The sequence below is a fragment of the Trichosurus vulpecula genome, chromosome 2, assembly GCF_011100635.1.
Source record: "Trichosurus vulpecula isolate mTriVul1 chromosome 2, mTriVul1.pri, whole genome shotgun sequence".
NCBI classification, from domain to species: domain Eukaryota; kingdom Metazoa; phylum Chordata; class Mammalia; order Diprotodontia; family Phalangeridae; genus Trichosurus; species Trichosurus vulpecula.
In genome coordinates, this window is record NC_050574.1 from 72,742,097 (window position 1) to 72,762,112 (window position 20,016).

Consider the following 20,016-nt stretch of genomic DNA (forward strand, 5'->3'; position numbering starts at 1 on the left):
AACAGGTGAGTGATTTTAATAGTTTATATTAAAAATCTAAAAGATGTAGCTGAACCTTTTCCCCTGGAGTCCGGGTGGGAGTTTTTAAAGACAAGATTATTTATCGTCTTTAGGTTGACCCCCATGGAGGACTCCCTTAACTTATTTACATAAATATCTCATGGTCTTAATAAGGAAGGCTTTTTTCCTCTCACAAACACTTCAACTCAAGCCCAGACCAGAGTCCCAAAGCCTCAAGGCTAGAGTCCTTCTAGGTCCACTGCCCAGGGACTGGACAGTACCAGTCCAAATTTGAGAGAGTAGCCAGGCTTTCTGTAACATGGGAATCACCATCATGGGTCCAGGAGGAACTGGGGAAGGCCAAGTGGAGGCTGGCAGACAACCTTATCTCAGTTTCCTGGAAAAGCAGGCATAAACTAGTCATATCACCTTCATGGGAAAAAGGGGTGGGGGCCGGCTGTCCACCCCTGGAGTTCAGTGGGATCAGGACTGGGGGAGACAGGCAGGAAGGGAGGTGGTCAAGATAAGCTGGAGGTGGTGGTGGGGAACTGTTTTTGTGTTTGTTTTTTAAAACTTTTCCCTTTATAAAATGAGAAATATGGTCATGGTTTTTTATATTCACATCATGGCAACATTAAAATTCAGCTGAAGTTCAAGGTTGAGGCTGGAGCTTTGGAGTCAGGACCTATTCCCCTCAAGTGCCTTACTGCAGCAGGGCTCGGACCTGTTTGGAGGTGGTGTCATCATTCAGGTGCCTGGTGGTGTACCTGGGGGAAGATCATAGAATAATAGGATTTAGAATCTAAAGGGACTTGAGACTCTATTGAGTCCAACCCACTCATTTTTTCAGACAGGGAAACTGAGGCCCAAAGAGATGGAGGGACTCGCCCAAAGTCATATGAGTAGTAAGCATCAGAACTGTGATTTGAACTCATATCCTCCTGTCATCAATTCCTGGACTCTGATATCAATTCTTGGCATCTAGGTGGTGTAGTAGATAGAAGGCTGGGCCTGGGAGTCAGGAAGGTCTGAGTTCAAGTTTGACCTCAAGCACTTACTAGTTGTGTGATCCTGGGTAAGTCACTTAACCTCTGTTTGCCTCAGTTTCCTCAACTATAAAATGGTCTTTCTCTAGAGCTTCTCCTCCAAGATTCTAGTAGGCAACATGATCCAAGAAGGAGAGGATGAAGTTTCTAGTGTGGCCTTGCCATCTCATCCCATTGGGACTCTGGGCAAAGCAACCAGCCTCAGTTTCCTTCTCTGCTAGGTTGGAAGAAGTCAGCCCTGATGATCTGCAGAATCTTAGATCTGGGAGGAACCTTAGTCTGATTCTCTCATTCTTATAGACAGAGGAAATTCAACCCCACAGGGTCAGAGGACTTGTCTATACTCACACAATGGCAGAACTAGGACCAGACTCTGTTGTCCTGGTTCCTAGTCCGGATCTCATTCCATTGTCTTCTACTGCCTCTCCAGACATCCCTACCCCCCATTCACCAGACCTTTATTCCCTCCCTTGGAGGAACAGGGGAGAAGATGGATTACTCTATTGTAAACCTTCATTACTATTCCATTAAATTCCTTTGCTTTGAATAAATTGTGTCTTCTGCTTGACTAGAAAAAAATAAACTCACTGGTGGGGGCTCATCAGTTAGAATGAGTGCATGTGGACTCATAGAGAACCTGAAACCTGGAGTAGCTAATCTGGGGCACTTTACATGCAAGTGTGTGTGGAGAGGGAAGAGGTGCCTTAAGTGTCATGATTTTCAGGGAGCTCAATGTGAATTTTATTTCCCAACCCCCTTTAGGAGTGGAGAATCTGCTTGTCTGGTCGAGACTCACCTAAGTGCATTCAGAAGCCCCTCGGTGCTGTTGGAAGGTTGATCCTTCAGAACTTTAATACAGCCTTTCATCTGAGGAGGTAAGCAGTGATATAGTCAGGCCCTGGTAGAGGAGGGGAGATGCTCTGTCAAGGTCTCCCCCCACCACTCCAATTCTCAGGCCTCAGACAAATCCAGAAGCAAGTGTGGCACCTGTCCCTAAGGGCCCCTCCCGCCGGCATCATCCTTCGGCTCCTGTCCCAGCCCTGCTGCCCCCCATCTTGGAATCCTGGGCTCACATCAATTTTGGACGTCTTGGCAAAGGCCCCCACTGGGTGCACGTGGTCGTAGAGGATTATGACGCCCACCATGACACGCATACAGAACAGCAGGGTCTCCGTGTTGGTGAACCGGCTCCTATACTCCCTGTCCCAGGGGAGAGAGGAGAACGAGTGACTTGGAAGGCAAGAAGCCGGGGCCTGGTCCTGGCCTGATGCTGACTCTTGCTATGGCCTTCAACAACTTTCTTCTCCTCTCTAGGCCTCAATTTTCCCATCTGTATAATGAGAGGGTTGGAGATTTCTAAGTTATTTCTCAGCGCTTGCGTTCTACCAGAGAGTCCTTTTTGCCTCTAACATTCTATGCCCTGTGTCCCAATGTTTCCATATTCTAAACTATACTCCACATCTTAACAGTTTAAGTGCTTTAATAGTCATAATAACTTTGTGATATGATGTATGGTCATGATAGTGTAATAATAACTTTTATATTTTGCTTTCAGGTGTGCAGAACAAATACACCATGTCACTGGGCCATCGCAACAACTGTGCAAGGCAGGTTATCATTACCCTCGTCTTATAGAAGAGGAGATGGGGCATAGTTTGCCTAGCATCACACAGCTAGTAAATATTCAAGGCAAGGTTTGGACTTGGATCTTGCTGACTCCAGGCCCAACACTCTTATCTGCTGTACCACCTGTTCTAGGTTCTAAGGTTCCTTCTAGCTCTAATAGTCAATGACCGAAAGTTTCTGCTAGGTCTGACAATCTATATCCTGAAGTCTTTTTTAGCTTGAATGTTCTAGGTTCTGAGGTCCCATCCAGCTCTGAAATTCAGAAACTCCGAAATTCAGTGACACTCGAGAGTCAGATGTGGGGGGTGTAGGTTCTGCTAAAGACCTTCTGCTTCTTGGCCCCTGGCGGGCCCTGCCCACTGCATAACTGTCTACTGCTTGACTGTGATAGCCAGGCTGACCGAGGGTGGAGGACTGGGGTGGGGAGATTGAGTGCTGGCTGTACTCACGGTGTCTCCAACATCACCCGGCAGACACAGGCCATGGTGCTCAGACAATCTGTAGTGTCCTCAATGGGGAGCGTCTTGTTCTGGGAGGAGAGAACGGGACCCAGTCATTCCCCTGACTTATGTCCCTCTCCTATTCCCCACCATACAGTTGCCCCCCCTTCAGGCTCCGGTTCTCTGACCAGGCCGGGTCTAGCCCAAAGGTAGGCTCCCTGCTTAGTGGAAACGGTTCTCTTCTTGAAAGGGAGGCAATTAATCCATTGGATTGTGGGCACCCTGAGGATGGGGACTGTTTTTGCCTTTCTTTGTATCCCCAGTGGTTAGTACAGTGCCAGGCACACAGTAGGCACTTAAGGAAATCCTTGTTGACTTCGCCTCATTCTCTAGAAGCTTCCTTACCACCTCCAACAGTTTCCAACCTGTTGACTCCACCATCTTGTTTCTATTCACTCCTCCCTGAGAGGGTATGGCTGTTGATGCCTCATTGGAAGCGGATAAAAGATAAAAGGTGGTGAGGGGATGTATGTGTGTGTGTGTGTATGTGTGTGTGTGTGTGTGCATGTGTGTGTTGTGTGTATATGAACATTATTCAAAAAGGGTCAGTTAGGGAAAGCTTTCTCATCCCCCCAAGGTACCACCATGCCTGCCCTGGGACCTGTAGTCTTGCTCCAGCGGCCTCCTCCACGCTAAAGACTTTCTTCTTGTTCAGAGATTTAAGACTTCCTCCCACCTGACCCAGGAGAGCTCTTACCTCAGATACAAACTTGGTGGTGGCATTGCTTAGGGTTTTGAGCATGGGGGTGGCTTCTGCATAGAAGAGAGACATTCGGTTGGCCATCTCATTGTTGACTTCACTCTCAGCGTCCAGCTGCAAGACCCAAAAGGGGAATGGTGCAAGGTGTAGGTCACACCATGAAAATGGTCTGGGGATGAGAGATCACCCAGATCCACTACTTCCACACACCCCCACCCCCAGTCCTCCACGGTGGCTCAGAGTGCTCTGTCCGCAAGCTGTGTCCAACCAATCCAAGGTTAGAGAGGAACCAAGAATAATCTGACATGGATAGATGGGCTGAGTACAGGATCCATTTTGTGACTTAGAACCACAGAACATTAGAGCTGAGAGAGGCCTTAGAACAGAGAATGTCAGAGCTGAGAGAGGCCTTAGAAGCCAGAATGTCAGAGCTGGGAGGGGCCTAAGAACACAGAATGTCAGAGCTGGGAAGGATCTTAGAACACAGAATTTCCCAGCTGAAAGGGCCTTGGAACATAGAATGTCAGCACTGTAAGAGACCTTGAAGATTATCTCCAACTCCCTCATTTTACAGATGAGAAAACCAGGCCTAGGGAGGGAAGGGGACTTGTCCAAAGTCACTTCACCACAATGACCAAGCTAAGAGTGGAGCCACCGTGATCTTTCTCTGAGTTTCCTAACAGTTCAACAGGTCTGTAAAGATTCATTCCATGAGTCCCTTCCCCAGCTGACCCTGCCATACTTCTCTCTGCCACCCTCAGCCCACTGTCTCACCTGTAAGTTATTAATACGGTTTCGGCTGATGGTTCTTCTGTAGTAACTGAAGTCATTCTGAATGGCAGGGTTTGTCATCTGAGAGAAAGAGTAAAGCTTAATGGCCATTGGTACCCTGGTCCTACCTTCCCAAAACACCTAACAGTACTGGGACCAGAGTGGAGAGGGGCAGTGAAGAACATACATGAGGTCTGCATGCCTGGGTCCATTGTTCAAGGTGAAAACCAAGCAAAAACCCTGTGTGTGTCCAGCAGGCCTTTGGGCAAGGCCAGGCCTTGTGGAGCCCCAAGGCTGAATTAGAGGGTCACACTTAGCATCTGATCTTTGAAACACTTTGAAACACAGGTGATTGTTTCTGGAAAAGACCTTAGAACACAGGATGTCAGAGCTGGGAGGGCCCTTAGAACCCAGAATGTCAGAACTGGGAGGGGCCTTAGAACCCAGAATGTCAGAACTGGGAGGGGCCTTAGAACCCAGAATGTCAGAACTGGGAGGGGCCTTAGAACCCAGAATCTCAGAGCTGGGAGGGGTCTTAGAACATATAATATCAGGGATGTCTTAGAACACAGACTGTCAGTACTGGAGAAGACTCCCTCACCAAACGTCAGAGCTATAGAGGCCCTAAAATGGAACATTAGAATATATATAGAAAGTTAGGGTTAGGAGTGTGCTTTAAGATCAATTAGCAATTGTAGGTCAACTTCTTCATTTTACAGAGGAAGGTCACACACCTAATCAATAAGGGAGGTTGGGATAGAGCCCAGGTTTTTTGGCCTTAGCCAGGACTCCTTCCACCGTGCTGCTGACCCTTTAGTCCAGGGTCCCTCTGATGAATGTTGCAAGGACTCAGTATCCCCAGCAAGGGCTGGAGAAGTAGCTTCAGGAATGGGTCATTTCAGGGCAGGAATCAAACACTCTGTAGAAAACTCTGCCCTTCTCCCTCTTCATTTTCTCCCCTCTGCCCGGGGTCCCCAAGGTTACCTTGAGCTCATCAAAACTGAGCGTGAAGTGTAGGATTTCAGCAAACTGCTTGGCAAGGGCTTGCTCCCTCTCTAGGTGCTGCGTCGGGGCGTAAGGGGGGCTGGTGAGGGCTTCTAGGAGGCTCCTCAGGGCGTTCTCTGGGGGAGGGGAGCATGGGGAGAAGGGAGAATGTGCCCGTGTCAGGCCGTGGTGGCATCGTGGAATCCTCAAACTGGGAGGGTTCCTGGAGGTGCTGGGTCCAGCCAGCCCCTCTGAGCAGGAATCCATCAGGGACCATCCACCTTAACTGGGATGGCTGGAGCCTGGGGCCTAGGACCATGGACTTTCACTTTAAGCGCTGTGATTCATTTATATAGTATTTTAAGGTTTGCAAAACACTTTACATACATTATCTCAGTGTACCCTCACAACTCTGGAAAAGGGTGCTATTATCAGCTCCATTTTACAGATGAGGAAACTGAGGCTAAAAGCGGTGAAATGACTTAACCAGAGTCACCCAGCTAGCAAGCGTCTGAGGCGGGATTTGAACTCAGGTCTTCCTGATTCCAAGTTCAACGCTCTATCACTTTGCAAATCTTAAAGCACTATATAAACACTAGCTATTATCAGTCCCAAGAAATCAGCCATCGGTTCATCCAGCTTTACTTATCTTAACCTTCCACCTGCATTGCTGCATGCCTTCTTCCTACAGCAAACTTGTATTGTCCACTGTACTCTTATTCTGTATACAGCACTGTGTTAGGCACAGTGAGGGGCAGGAGGAAATATATGGTTTGTTTAAGAGTTCAGAGGGCAGCTGGGTGGAGCACCAGGTCGGAGCCAGGAAGACCTGCGTTCAAATCTGGCCTCAGACGCGTCCTAGCTGTGTGACCCTGGGCAAGTCGCTTCACCCTGTCTGCCTCAGTTTCCTCATCTGTAAAATGACCCAGAGAAGGAAATGGCGGGCCAACTGAGCAACAGGAAGAGTTCAGAGTTCACAGAGGGACTGTGACAAATGCATGTTGTCATTCAGTCATTTCAGTCGTGTCCGACTCTGTGACCCCATTTGGGGTTTACTTATCAAACATACTGGAGTGGTTTGTCATTTCCTTCTCCAGCTCATCTTACAGATGAGGAAACAGGGCTAAGTGACTTGCCCAGAGTGACACAGCTACTAAGTGTCTAAGGCCAGATTTGAATTCCATGCCTGGTGCTCTATCCACAGAGCCACCTAGCTGTCCATGACACATACATAGAAAATGATAATATGCAACATTAAGTGAGCTAAAAAAAAGGCAGAGGTAGCAATCATGATCTTGGACAAGGCAAAAGCAAAAATAAGCTTAATTAAAAGGGATAATCAGAGAAGCTATATTTTGCCAAAAGTTACCAAAGACAATGAAATGATATAAAAAAATTTATAGCAAATTTCTCTGAGAAAGACCTTATTTCTCACATATATACTGAGTATAGAATTGAGTCAAATTTATAAAAATAAGAGCCATTCCCCAATTGATAAGTGGTCAAAGGATATGAAGAGGCAGTTTTCAGAAGAAGAAATCAAAGCTATTTATAGTCTTATGAAAACATACTCTAAATCACTATTGATTAAAGAAAGGCAAATTAAAACAACTCTGAGATGCCCCCTCATACCTATCGGAAATGAAAAATACTGGAGGGGGAGAGGGGAAATAGATACACTGATGCACTGTTGGTGAAGTTGTGAACTGGTCCAACTACTCTGGAGAAATTTGGAACTATAGCCAAAGGGTTATAAAACTCTGCATAGCCTTTGACGCAGCAATACCACTACTAAAGAAAAAGGAAAAAAGACCTATGGGTACAAAAATATTTAGAGTAGTTCTTTTTGTGGTGGCAAAGAATTGGAAATGGAGGACATGCCCATTAATGGGGGAATGGCTGAATAAGTTGTGGGATATGATTGTGGTGGAATACTATTGTGCTACAAGAAATGACGAGCAGGATGATTTCAGAAAAACATGGCAAGACCTACATGAACTGATGCAAAGTGAAGTGAGAAGAACCAGGTCGTTGTACGTAGTAACAGCAGTGTTGTAAGGATGACCAGCTGTGAACAGCTTCGCTATTCTGATCAATACAATGATCTGAGACAATTCCAAAAGATTCATGACAAAAAATGAGAGAACTAATGCACTCTGAGTGCAAACTGAAGTATAACTTTCTCACTTTATTGCTTTTTTGGGGGAGATACATCTTATATGAAAATGTTTTGCCTGATTTCACATGCACAATTGATATCATGTGGCTTGCCTTCTCAGTGGAAGTGGGACGGAGCGGAAGGGTGGGAGAGAATTTGGAATTCAAAATTTAAAAAGAAAAGAATGCAAAAATAAATTCTTTTAGTAAGAAAAGAAAAAAAGTGTATCAGAGAAGTGTAAATAAAGTGTTTGTGAGGTTGGGGGAGGGTATATTGTTACCAAAGAGGGAAATAGAAAAGACTTCTTGGTCCTGAAGAAAAGAAGAAAAAATAAGGTCAGAGGAGTTGAGGTAGGTATGGAAGCTGATGGAGCCCACGCAGGCATGGGAGCATGAGGGATCAATTAAAGCAAGGTGAGCAAGGGCAAAGAGTAATACAGGGATTGAGAGAGGCAGAAGAAAAGGAGGCTGTGGTCAGAGTGGAGTTTCCAAGACCTCAGTTTTGGAGGTGACCCAATTCTGATAGCTGGCAGACATGCTGATGAAATATTGCTGAAATGGGGCAGAGAAGGAGGATAAAGAGGTTGGGGAACTGGGATTTCAGGATGTGCAGGAGGTTGTCCAAACAAATCGTGAGGTCCCAAGTATGATGGCAGCAGAGAGGGTGGAGAGTCATTGAGAAAGTTGACCTGGAAGTTGGTAAATGATAGCAGCCAGAATGAGTTACTAGAACATGGCAGTATGGACTTTGAAGAGTTAAGGTTTGATGGAGGGATGGAAGCGGACAAATGGCCTGGCCATTTGGCCGTAGGGAGCAAGGAGTGTACCCAGATCTCTCCTTCTGGCTTGAGTGGTGAGGGAGGGGAGTGATGTATCGAAGGAAACCCAGACTGAACAACACATCTCAGGCTTTTCTGCTCATATACCCTCTGCTCAGTCTGTTCTTCAACCAGAGGCAACTAGGTGGTGCAGTAGGTAGAGAGCCTTGGAGCTGGATTCAGAAAGAACTGAGTTTAAATCCTGCCTCAGACACTCACTAGCTGTGTGACCCTGGGCAAGTCACTTAACCTCTGTTTGCCTCAGTTTCCTCACCTGGAAAATGGGGAATAATAACAGCATCTGCCTCCTAGGGTTGTTGTCAGAATCAAATGAGATAATATTTCTATGATTAAACCAGAAATGACCTTTTCCTACACTCCATCTATGCTGATAGAAATTCTTGCCATCCTCTGAGGCCCATATCAAATCCCACATTCTCCAGGAGGCTTTTCCCTGCTCCCTCCCTTAAAAAGTTCAGGTTCATAGAATCATAGCTTTAGAAACTTTAAGGGACCTTAGGAGCAATCCCTTCATCTTACAGATGGGGAAACCGAGGCTTGGAGAGGAGAGAGGCGGCCTCTTGGCCAAGGCCAAGTGACGAAGCTGGGATGTGAATGAGCCAAAGCCAGGTCTCCTGCCACCGAATCAAGACTCTTCCTCCCTGTGACCACCCATAGCAGGGTGTTACCTCTCCCATGACCTTGGTCACATTCACGTTCAGTCTGCTAGTGTGGTTGTGTCCTTGAGGGACCCCCAGCCCTGGTCTTGTTCCCCACCTCCTCCTCAACTTGCAGTGCTGCGCACAGTAGGAGCTCACAGTACATGTGGTAAATGCAATTCCCCTCATTTGTTGGGTGCTTGCTATGTGTCAGGGATGGAAGTGAACTCGATGAGCTTGCCAGGGCCCAGAAGCCAGGACAGAGAGAGCTCAGAGAGGGCTATGGCATCTCCTGTGCAGCCTCCTGGGCTGCTTGGATCCTTACCCAGTCGAAGGGAGAATTCATAGAAGCGTTTGAGCTTGACCACGAGCGGGCACACTGCATTCCATGCCTTCTCCTGAAGTGGGAGGTCAGTTGGGTTTTGGATAGCCTGTGAAAAGAAAAGGAGCTTGGGCTAGCATGATCCAGGCCCCTCCGAATCCAAGATTCTGCCTCCCCAGTCACTACCCTTTCACTCTGTGAGCAAGCTCATGGCCCTCTCCATAGGCCACCAAGCACAAGATAGAACCGTTTTCCTCTACCAGACTTTGCCTCGGGCCTCCGCAGACAGAGGACCCCAGAGCCAGGGCAGGCCGGAGGGAGCCCTAAGACCCATACCTCCCGAATCTCCTGGCCAGCTCCAGTATAGGACTGCAGTTCTGCCAAGATGCCCTGGGCTTCCTCCAGGACGGCGCTGACCTGGTTCCACACAGCTGTCTCTGCTTCTGTGGGCTGTGCATCTGTGAGGACCACCCAGAAAGAGCCGCTTCAGTTTCAGGCGCTGTGGGCCCAGGAGGCCAAGCTGCTCAGTCACTAGTACCAGTTTTGTTCAGGAGTTAGTGATGGACAGCAGCAAGGTCCCCTGGACCCCCTTTCTTCTCTCACCCCCCAAGTCTGGACTTTAGATGGTTGGGAAGAGCAGTTATGGTAGCTTGATCACACTCTGTCCAGAGCCGAGCCCACTCTTGTCCTCTGAGAATCTGGGCAGTGACTTCCCCTAGACCTCCTGCCTGAAAGTGACTGAGCTGTTTCTACAGAGGTCTCCTCCTCTGGCCAGGCACTCTCTCCATCCCTTCCCTCCCCCGTCATTGCTTGGAGCATCTCCACCACCTGTGGTCTGAAAATGAGAAAGGAAACCTTGAAAAAGAGATGGAACCAAAGAGATTCATGTGGAAGGAACTCAAGAGGCTGAGGAATGTATTTGCTTAGGATGAACCTTCTACTCTCCTACCTCCCCCTTCTGGTGGGAGCCTGAACCCTGTCTCTCTCCCTCCAAAGCACCACAAACCCCTTGCTTTCAACCCCACCCCCACCCCACCTCTTCAGCCCCCATTCCCACATGGCCACTGAACTGCACTTCCTGCCCAGCCCTGGCTCTGCTTCTCTGGAATAGGACTCCACACATGAGGAAGTGAGTTGTGCCTTGCCTTCTGAGGCTCCTACATGGAGAATTCAGTGAAGAATTAAGGGATTGAGAACGTCTCCACAGGAACTCAGCATTCCTTCCTGAAGGATAGCATCTTCCTTGGCCAATTTCCTCAGTGGTAGTGCCAGGCAGCAGGAAGTATGCTTTCCTGGAGGTCTAGAGGCCTGGGTTCTAGTCTTAGTTCTGACAAGCTTTATGACCTTGTGCAAACCTTTTCCCCATCTGGTCTCAATGTCCTTATCTGCAAAAAGAAGGAGCTAGGACTGGTTGATCTCTAAGGTCCTTCTCAGCTCTAACTTCCTATGTTCTAAGCTCTCTCCCAGCTCTGACACTCCATGTTCTAAGAGCCATCCCAGCTCTGACATCCTGTGTACTAAAGGCCCTCTCAGCTCTGACACTCCATGTTCTAAGCTCTCTTCCAGCTCTGACACTCCATGTTCTAAGATCCCTCTCAGCTCTGACACTCCATGTTCTAAGGGCCATCCCAGCCCTGACATCCTGTGTTCTAAAGGCCCTCTCAGCTCTGACACTCCATGTTTTAAGGGCTCTCTGGATAGAGACCATGCTGGTCAGGAGCCTTGGCTAGAGTCAGGAATGGGAAAGAGCCCCTGCCCAGGGATTGGGGAGTCCTTGCCACACACCATAGGACCACAGTGACCCAGCCACTTTCCCTTTCTGGGCCTCAGTTTCTTCATCTGTAAAATGATGCCCACTCACAAGGTTGTTGGGAGACTCTTAAAACCAACACCATGAAATAGGGGGTTTGAAATTTGGAATTTGTAGAGAGAGATGATCATCTAAATAGCCAGCTAATAGCATGGATCTGTGGCCCTGAGAAGCCTCTTGGGAAAGTGGCATTGAACTGGGTTGGTCTGGGGCACTGCCGACACTCAGGAGGCTTGAGGTGGCAAAGTCCGTCCATCCTTCCATCCATCTGTTCGTCTGTCTGATGGCTGATGCGCTGCAGTCTCTTCCTGTCCTCAGGATGGCAGTGAGCATTGGTAGATGGGAACAAGGAAAGGCCAGAGCTGACAAAGAAAGACAGAGCCACTCTTCTCTTCCAAAAGGGGCAGCCCTCGTTCCCTCCTTCCCTTCTCATGGACCCCTGCCCCATGACTACCAAGATGAGTAGAAATGGGACGGCTCTGCTCTGAGGCCTTGAGCCAGAAGCTAGAGGGAGGCCTGAGTCCTGGCCTGGGCACCAACTCTCTGTGTGGCCTGGCCGAGTGGCTTCCCCTCACTGGGCCTCAGTCTCTGACTCTGTGAAATGGGGACATTTAACCCTGTCTTGTAGGGTTATTGTGAGCAAAGTGCTTCTGTAAACCTTTAAAAGGGCTAAAGAAATGGGACTTGTTATTTTTGTTAACGACCTGCTTCTTTTCTGGCTCTTGAGAAAGATATCTGTGTGAATTTAAGGAAGTTCTTCCCCTTCTGTGTCTTAGTTTTCTCTTCTGTGAAATGGGGCTAATAACATCTGTCCTACCTGCCTTACGGTGTTGTCAAGAGGGGGGGAGCTTTGTAAATCTTAGAAGTGCCATAGAAATACATGCTGTGATTGTTTGTTTTTATTCAGAGGCTGGGGGACAGGTGTCACTCCCAGGGGTGGGAAACCTGTGGCCTCCTTGAGGCCACACATGGCCCTCTAGGTCCTCCGGTGCGGCCCTTTGACTGAATCCAAACTTCACAGAACAAATCCCCTTAATAAAAGGATTTGTTCCATACCTAGAAGGTTTGATGTATCTAGATGGTAATGTGCCTGATTCAGCGGATAGTCCTGCTGCCTTAGTGGGAGCAGAAAGCATTCTAGGATCCTTTCTCTGTGGCTCCCCACCCATGGGAGCTGGGGTGATTGCAGGGTGGGGCCTTAGGAGGCAGGAGGGGCCAGATCTAAAAGCCTGGATGTGGGGAGAAGCTGTGTAGGGAGGCATTTGGAGGGGGCAGAGAAAGAGCACTAGGCAGGAGTCTGGATGCCTGGAGTCTAGCCACAGCTCTGCCACTGACTCGGTGGAGGTCCCTGGGCAGGTAGATCTCTGCCTCTCTCTGGTTCTCAATCTACTTTTTAAATGAGGGGTCTGGATCAGAAGGTCCTCGGTTAAGGCTCCTTCCACCTCTGTGATTCTGGGAAGACTTGGTTTCTGCTCTTGGTGCTGCCCTTCATTCACTGTGGATGATGTCTTGGGCAAATCCCTTCCCCTCTTTGGTCTTCTGTTTCCTCCTCTGGTCGATGCTGGGGTCATTTTGGCCTTTTCCAGCACTAGGGCAATATCCAGCCCTGAAGCACTTTGTCCTTATCCAGCAAAACCAGAGCTGTAGTTGGAAGCAAAGCACAGCCTTTAACCAAACCTGAGACCTCATGAGAGGGTTGGGCAGAGCAGGAGTTCCTAACCTTTTCTGTGTGTCTGCTGGACCCATTCTCAGAATAACTTTTTTAAGGCATAAAATAAAATGCTTAGGATGGCTGTGGAATCTTTCCAAATATCAGATCCACCCATCAAGAATGAAGATCGACTGCCACTGAGAATATGCATTTCAAAGGGGGTCATGGGGAGAGTCTTGGGCAAAGACACAGGGTCTAGTCCGGCCTCTGAGACTCCCTGGCACATGACCTTGGTCCCTCCCTGGGCTCCTTTCCTCTTCTGTAAAACAAGGGATTTGGTCTAGGACCAACATAATTGAGGTGCCCTTAATAAAAGGATTTGTTCTATGAAGTTGATAGACAGCCAAAGGACCACACTTGAGGATCTAGAGGGCCACATGTAGCCTCGAGGCCATGGTTCCTCAACCCTGGTTTAGGCAATGCCCCAAGTCTCTTCTGTCTATCTCCAAATCTACCTGAGTTGCCAAGTCCAACATTCAAGGCCTTCCAAGAGGGAAAGAAGGAGCAGGCTGGCAGAGTATTCGGAAGCTCTCCACAGGACTCTGTGATGATGTCAGCTGCTTGCTTTGTTCCCAGTTCCCTCTTTCTTCTTCTCCTTCCCCTCTGCTTCCTCTTCTTTCTCTCCCGCCCACTTTAGGCCCCTTCCTGATTCCTTCCTCCCACAGGACTGTGGATCTCAGGGGCTTTGACCAGCCTCTGGTTTGGGGAGGAGAGAGAATCGGAGACAGAAGAGAGAAGGGGCCTGGCATTCACGTCCTTACGATCCTGGGAGCGGGTGATGAACATGGGGCCTTGGCTCTTTTGTCAGCAAACATCCGGAGTCCCCCATCTCTTACCATGCCAGTATTATAAAGACCCCGATGGGCTAAGGTTCCAAGGGGTTGGGGTCCAAGCCCCTCTCCTCCCAAAAGCCCTCAGCAACCTTGTTTCAAAATAAGACAGGTAGCATTTTAGCTGCAATATAGAGAACAGCTAGGTGGCACCATAGCACACAGAGCGCTAGACCTGGAGTCTGGATGACCTGAGTTCAAATCCAGCCTCAGACATTTACTAACTATGTGACCCTGGGCAAGTCACTTGACCTCTGTTTGCCTTAATCCACTGGAGAAGGAAATGGCAAACCATTCCAGTATCTTTTGCCAAGAAAGTCCCATGGACAGTAGAGTCCACAGGGTCAGGAAGGGTCAGACACAATTGAGCAATGGAACAACAGAAAACAGGTAAAAAAGAAACTTGCCAAAGATATTAGGACAAACTTCCTAACAGGGCAGAATGGTACAATGAAAAGGCCACTGAATTTGGAGCCAAAAGGGCTTGGGTTTGAATCCTAGCCCCACCACTTTCTACTTATAGGATCCTGGGCCAATTGCTCCCCTTCTTTGGTTTCCTACTGTGTAAAATGGGGGTGGGGGTTGAGACTAGCCGGTTTCAGCTCTAGATGGAGGATCCTAGAGCCTGTCAGAGTTGTCTCAAAAGACTTCCTCGGGAGGTGATGAGTTAATAATATTTGCAGCTGGCATTTTCAGAGTGCTCTGAAGGTTGTAGACTGCCTTACATAGAAGATCTTGCTTAAGCCTCCCAACAACCCTACGAAGTCCTCACAAGTAGGGCCCAGCCCGGCCGAGCTGATCCTAGCAAAGGAAGGCGACACCCCAGGGCCTCAGGCCCTGCCATTCGGCTGGAACTCCTCCCTTGGCCAGGAGAGCATCGACTCCTCCCTCCTGCCACCGTGGCACCGAGGACCTCTCAAACTTACTTTCAAAATCCAGGAAAAAATGGGGACAGTTTTCGAAATCTTTGCCCAATACCTTTATGAGGTTGCCCATGGCCAGCGCACCTGAGGGATAGAAACAAAACAGAGTGGGAAAGCAGGCATAGCAGATCTTCCCTATCCCCCCTCCCTTGCCCCATCCGAGGACTCCCCACTCACGCCGCCCAGGGCCTAGCCACACTCCCACTCTCATAGGAGGACCAAGGACTTGACTCTAAGGAGAGATGGCCTGGCAGGACAGACAGAGCCCTGGACAGGAGACTAGCTTTCATTAAGTCCTAGGGCATTCCCTGCCCTCCCGTGTAATCTTAGGGGATTACTTAACTCCTCTCAGCCTGTTTCCCCATGTTAAAATGAGGAGTGTTGTGTAGGATCATCTCTAAGATCTGTCCATCTCTGATATTTGAATCTCTGCTTTGCTACAAACTAGTTGATGACTTGAGGCAAGTCACTTGAATAGCCTCGACCCTCAGTTTTCCCATTATAAAATGATAGGGTTGGACCAGAACCCCCATAAAGTCCCTTCCAGTAATAAATCCTGTAAGCCTCTGACTCACGTGTTTTGTCCTCCTGTACCCTTCTGTACCCTCCTGCCCAGGCACCTTGGGGGTCACCCCCAGGACTTCTTCTCTATCCTCCAAGAACAGACCTGCCCTGACGTGGGCTGGGGGGGCTGTGCTGGGGAGAGGAGGGGGTGGCTCCTGCCACTACTGCTGTCTGCCCTGCTGACCAAGCCCAGCTGGGAAGGGAAGCTGAGTGCCCCAGGGAGTTGATGGGCATTTCCTGTGTGGCTGTCTCTCCCTCCCTACCCCCCCACCCCCCAGCTCTTGATACCTCCCTCCCCACTTCCTCCTGGTCGAGTTGAGATGGTGCCTCTGACTCTGACTGAGGCCTGACCAGCCCTTTCTCCCTCAGACCCCCTAGGCTGGTCTAGCTTCTGCTGGCTTTCAGACACCTGGGGCGGAGGAGATTCTGGAAGAAAGCCTGCCTCCTCCCTACCCTTCTGGGCCTCAGGAGGATAACAGCAGTGGGCTCTTAGCTCTCCATCTCTAGGAAATAGCCACCAGTTCCAGACCTGGGAGAGACAGGGGAAGGGGGTTGAAAGAGGTGAACTCTGTTCTCTCTCTGTCCTTACTCCAAGAGTCTCCTGGGTCCTCTGAGCCACATAAGTGCTAGGAAACCTGGTTTTCACTTTCATGACCTGGGTTTAGCAGTGTGGTCCAAGGAAAAGAGCCCTGGCAGAGCTTTAGAAGGTAGGAAACCTGGGTTTTAGGGCAGCTCTGCCACTGACACATTCATTGTGTGACCTTGAACAAGGCTTTTCCCATCTGTAAAATGAGGGAGCTGGCCTTGATGGCCACTGGGTCCCTTTCAGTGCCGACATTCTGTGATCCTAATCTCAATGTGTATCTTAAATTAAATTCTACATTTATTAAACACCTAGGGTGTACAAGGCATAATTCTAGGTACAAAGGACATAAAGACAAACTCTTGGCCGTGTCATCCCCCTGATCAAGCAGCTCCCATGCCTCCCTGTTGCTTTTGGGAGAGAATACATGTGCCTTAGTTTGGTATTTAAAACCATTCAGAATCTGGCCCCATCCTCTCTTTCCAGTCTTATTTTCCATTACTCTTCCTCCCTCACTCTCCATCATGGCAGCCAACCTGTCCTATTTGCTGTTCCCAGCATACAGCATTCATTTCCCTTACCTGGAGTGTTCTGACTTGTCAATTCCATCTCTTGGAACCCTGGTTCCATTCAAAACCCAGCCTCAGCTCAGGCCACTAGGTCTTTTCTTGAAACCATTCTACCCCTGCCCCACACCAAATTTCTTTCTAGGTTCTTCGTATATGTTTTGGGCAAGTCACTTAACCTTGTTTGCCTCAGTTTCCTCATCTGTAAAATGAGCTGGAGAAGGAAAAACCACTCCAGTATCTTGGCCAAGAAAACGCCAACTAAGGTCACAAAGAGTCAGACATGACCAAACAACAACAAAAAATACTTGTTGATTTGAATTAAACTGAAAAATTAAAAAAAAAACACCCATGGCCTTCCAGAAGCTTCTACTCGACCTTATTCCCGATTTTTCTAGCATCATGGAGGCAGCACTGTTTAATGGTAGGAGTCCTGGAGACTTGGGTTCTGCTTTCTCAGTTTCCTCATATGCTAAGGTGGGGAATGATAATCTTTGCACTCTCTATCTCCTGAGGTTGTTGTGGGAAAAAGAGTTTTGTCAATGGTAAATCATTGCCATTAAGAGGTGGTGAGTCACTACACCAAATGAGGGTTGATTAGTATTCGTGACAATCACTACCTCTCATAATAACACGGAGGTTACTATGCCTCCTTCTCAGGTGTGAGACAAAGGATAGGGAAGCTGCAAGGTGCTGTGTGTGTGTGTGTGTGTGTGTGTGTGTGTACATACCTGTGTGTGCACCTGCCCATGGCATCATCAGGCGCTGTTGGTAATATGAAATGACTGGAGGATCGGGAACAGAAATATGTCCACCTCTTAATTGGTCACATGTGCATGTGCCCATTTAGATATGATAGGTGAAAGATCCTGAGTCCTGGTTGGGCTTCCTTCTGTCTCCACTCATGCTGGTGGGCTACCTTTCCAGGAAGCAACAAACTCCTCCATCACGGGGGTCACTGTGGATTGTGGAAATGAGGGCAAGTGGAGCTGAATGCTTGCCACAGACCTTTCCTATCTTCTACCTGGAGGGTGGTTTAGGGGTATGATTTTTTTTAAAAGAATTATTCATTAGACAACTACCATGTGCTAGGCACTGGGGTAAGGGCGTTAGAAATATTATCTCATTGGATCCTCACAACAACTCTGGGAGGTAGAGGCTATTATTATCCCCGTTGTACAGCTGAGGAAACTGAGGAAAACAGGTTAAATAACAGTTAGCAAGTTTCTGAGTACAGATTTTAATTGAGATTCTTTTCTCCTGGGACTACACTTCCCTTCCTTGCTCTCCCTGGAAATTTAACCAGCCAGACCTGATTATGACAATTACTAGGGGGCAACATAAAGGCCCTCAGGTCCACCATGGTCCCTCTCTCTATTCTATGAAGTTTCTATCAGACCCAAAGTTATTAATACAATTGCAATAACTCCGAGCCCCCAGTTCAGAAAATTCCTAACATTCAGACAGAGGTTCTCCGCCCTAATTTAAATTTTTGTTTAAATTGAACCACACTAGCTCTCATAAATGTGAGCTCTCAGTGTGACTGTTTTGGAGGAGGCTAATTCTGTCCCTTCCTCCATCGCTGCAGTTGAGGGAAGGAGAATGTATTAGTCTTCATTCGTCTCTCATCTCAGCCAGTTCCTTCTTATGTCTGGTCCTGCCTTTTTTTTTTTTTTGAGACAATCATGGTTAAGTGACTTGCCCAGGGTCACACGCTAGTAAGTGTCTGAGGCTGGATTTGAACTCAGGTCCTCCTGAATCCAGGGCTGGTGCTCTATTCATTGCACCACCAAGATGCCCCTAGATAAATCTTCCTGGCTGACCATTCCTAATCCATATTCCCTCCTTGCTGATTTCCAATCCCCTTTCTGACCCGTTCCCCTACCTGGCTGTTCTCTGTCCTTCCTACCCAGTCTCAGCTCTTGGCTCAATGTTCCTTCCTATTCCTGGTTAGTTTTTCCTCCTGGCCAGTCACCTCTTCTGACCCATCCCTCCTGGCTAGTATCTCATTCTAGTTTGTCTCTGTCCCTTTCTCTGGCTAGTCTCTTGGGCAGTCCTCCCTGCTAGCCAGTATCTCCTGCCTTTTCTCTGTCCCTCCTGGATGACCTTCCTTCAAGATGGTTCTCCTCCAGGCCACTCTCTGTCCCTCCTGGCCAGTCCCTCCCCTCCTCCTGGCTGGTCTCTGTCTTTCATCCTAGCCAGTTCCCTCTCTTATCCCTCCTGGCTGTTCCTCTTCCTGGCCAGTCCCTGTCCCTGGCTGATCTCTGTTTTTCTTGACTGTCTCCTTCCCTCCTGGCCATTTCCTGCTCCTGAGCAATCTCTGTCCCTCCTGGACAGTTCCTCCTCTCTTAGTCTGCCCCTATTCCTGGCTGATCTCTTTCCCCTTGGCTATCCCTCTGCCTGGCCATTCTCTGCTCCTGGATGGTCTCTGACCCTCTTGGCCAATCACTCCTTCTGGCCCATTCCTCTGACTCAGTCCCCTCTTCCTGGTACATCAGGCCCTCAGTATTTGTTGAATTGAATTAAGACATAAAATCGTTTGCTGTTTTCTTGTATCCTAATTCCTCCCTCCCTCCCTGGAGAGCCATAGCCTGCCTTGGTCCCCCCTCCCCATAGCCCACCTCTACCCCTGCTGCCTGCTCCCCCTCCAGGCCTTACCTCAACCTTCACACAGACACGACAGTGACAGGGAACCCAGCTGTATGCCCAGCATCCACCACTTCCTCCGTTGGCAGGGGGCTGGGGAAAGAGCAGAGAGGCAGGCCATCATCACAGGCCATCCTGCTTATAGGTGTGTCTATGCATAGACATGTATATATGCACACATACATGTATGTATACTGTGTGTATTATACACATCTCCCACTCACGAATGTATAATTACATATGTATATTTGTATCACACAGAGTGCTCCCGAGCTGAAGCTCTTAAAACTTAAAGCTGCACTAAGATTTGTGGGACAGCCTGTATTTCTACACACACGTGTATACATATATGTACTCATACACATGTGCGTACAAACATATTTATGCATGTACCCATGCACATTTATGGTTTCTACAGCTCTTTTGCCTTTACCAAGCCATTGCCTCCAGGGTTGTATACCTAGTAAGGAAGGGAGCCAAGATTAACACCCAAGATATCTCTGATCTCTAGCTCTGTCACAACCCATGGGAGCTAAAAGGCTGCCCTATCAGTGGACCCCCACTGGGAAGGGGGATGGGGAGTACTTCCAGACCCAAGGCATCCCCCATCCATCCCTCAAGGCCAGTTAAGATGCTCTGACAGGCAGAGGCCAGGTGTTCTGGGGAGCTGAAACGGCAAAAGCCGGGATGCTGGAGAGGGGATCCCTGCTCAGGGACACCCTCTGGGGTTCCTTCCAACTCTGAGACTCTGATTCTAGTGCCAACTCTGCTTGACCTTGGCCAAGTCACTGCCTTCTCTC

General features: G+C 48.6%; 1 protein-coding gene across 1 annotated transcript; it reads right to left on the minus strand.

Moving 5' to 3' along the window:
• Positions 1–309: 309 nt before the first annotated feature.
• On the minus strand, positions 310–19,263 carry LOC118838589 (CYFIP-related Rac1 interactor A-like). Its single transcript, XM_036745932.1, has 11 exons — positions 19,229–19,263; positions 14,861–14,941; positions 9,920–10,041; positions 9,587–9,692; positions 5,628–5,764; positions 4,647–4,724; positions 3,870–3,986; positions 3,122–3,201; positions 2,120–2,246; positions 1,843–1,913; positions 310–767 (listed from the first exon to the last, which is right to left on the minus strand). The coding sequence occupies exons 2-11, from the start codon at positions 14,928–14,930 to the stop codon at positions 704–706; spliced, it is 972 nt and encodes a 323-aa protein (XP_036601827.1). The 5' UTR covers positions 14,931–14,941; positions 19,229–19,263; the 3' UTR covers positions 310–703.
• Positions 19,264–20,016: the final 753 nt, after the last annotated feature.

Coding starts and splice junctions, on each gene's coding strand:
- LOC118838589 (XM_036745932.1), bottom strand. CDS start 14,930: ATGGGCAACCTCATAAAGGTATTGGGCAAAGATTTCGAAAACTGTCCC. Junction 10,042..14,860: donor TTTTTTCCTGGATTTTGAAA/GTAAGTTTGAGA, acceptor TGGTCCTCACAG/ATGCACAGCCCACAGAAGCA. Junction 5,765..9,586: donor TGAATTCTCCCTTCGACTGG/GTAAGGATCCAA, acceptor CCCCTCCCCCAG/AGAACGCCCTGAGGAGCCTC.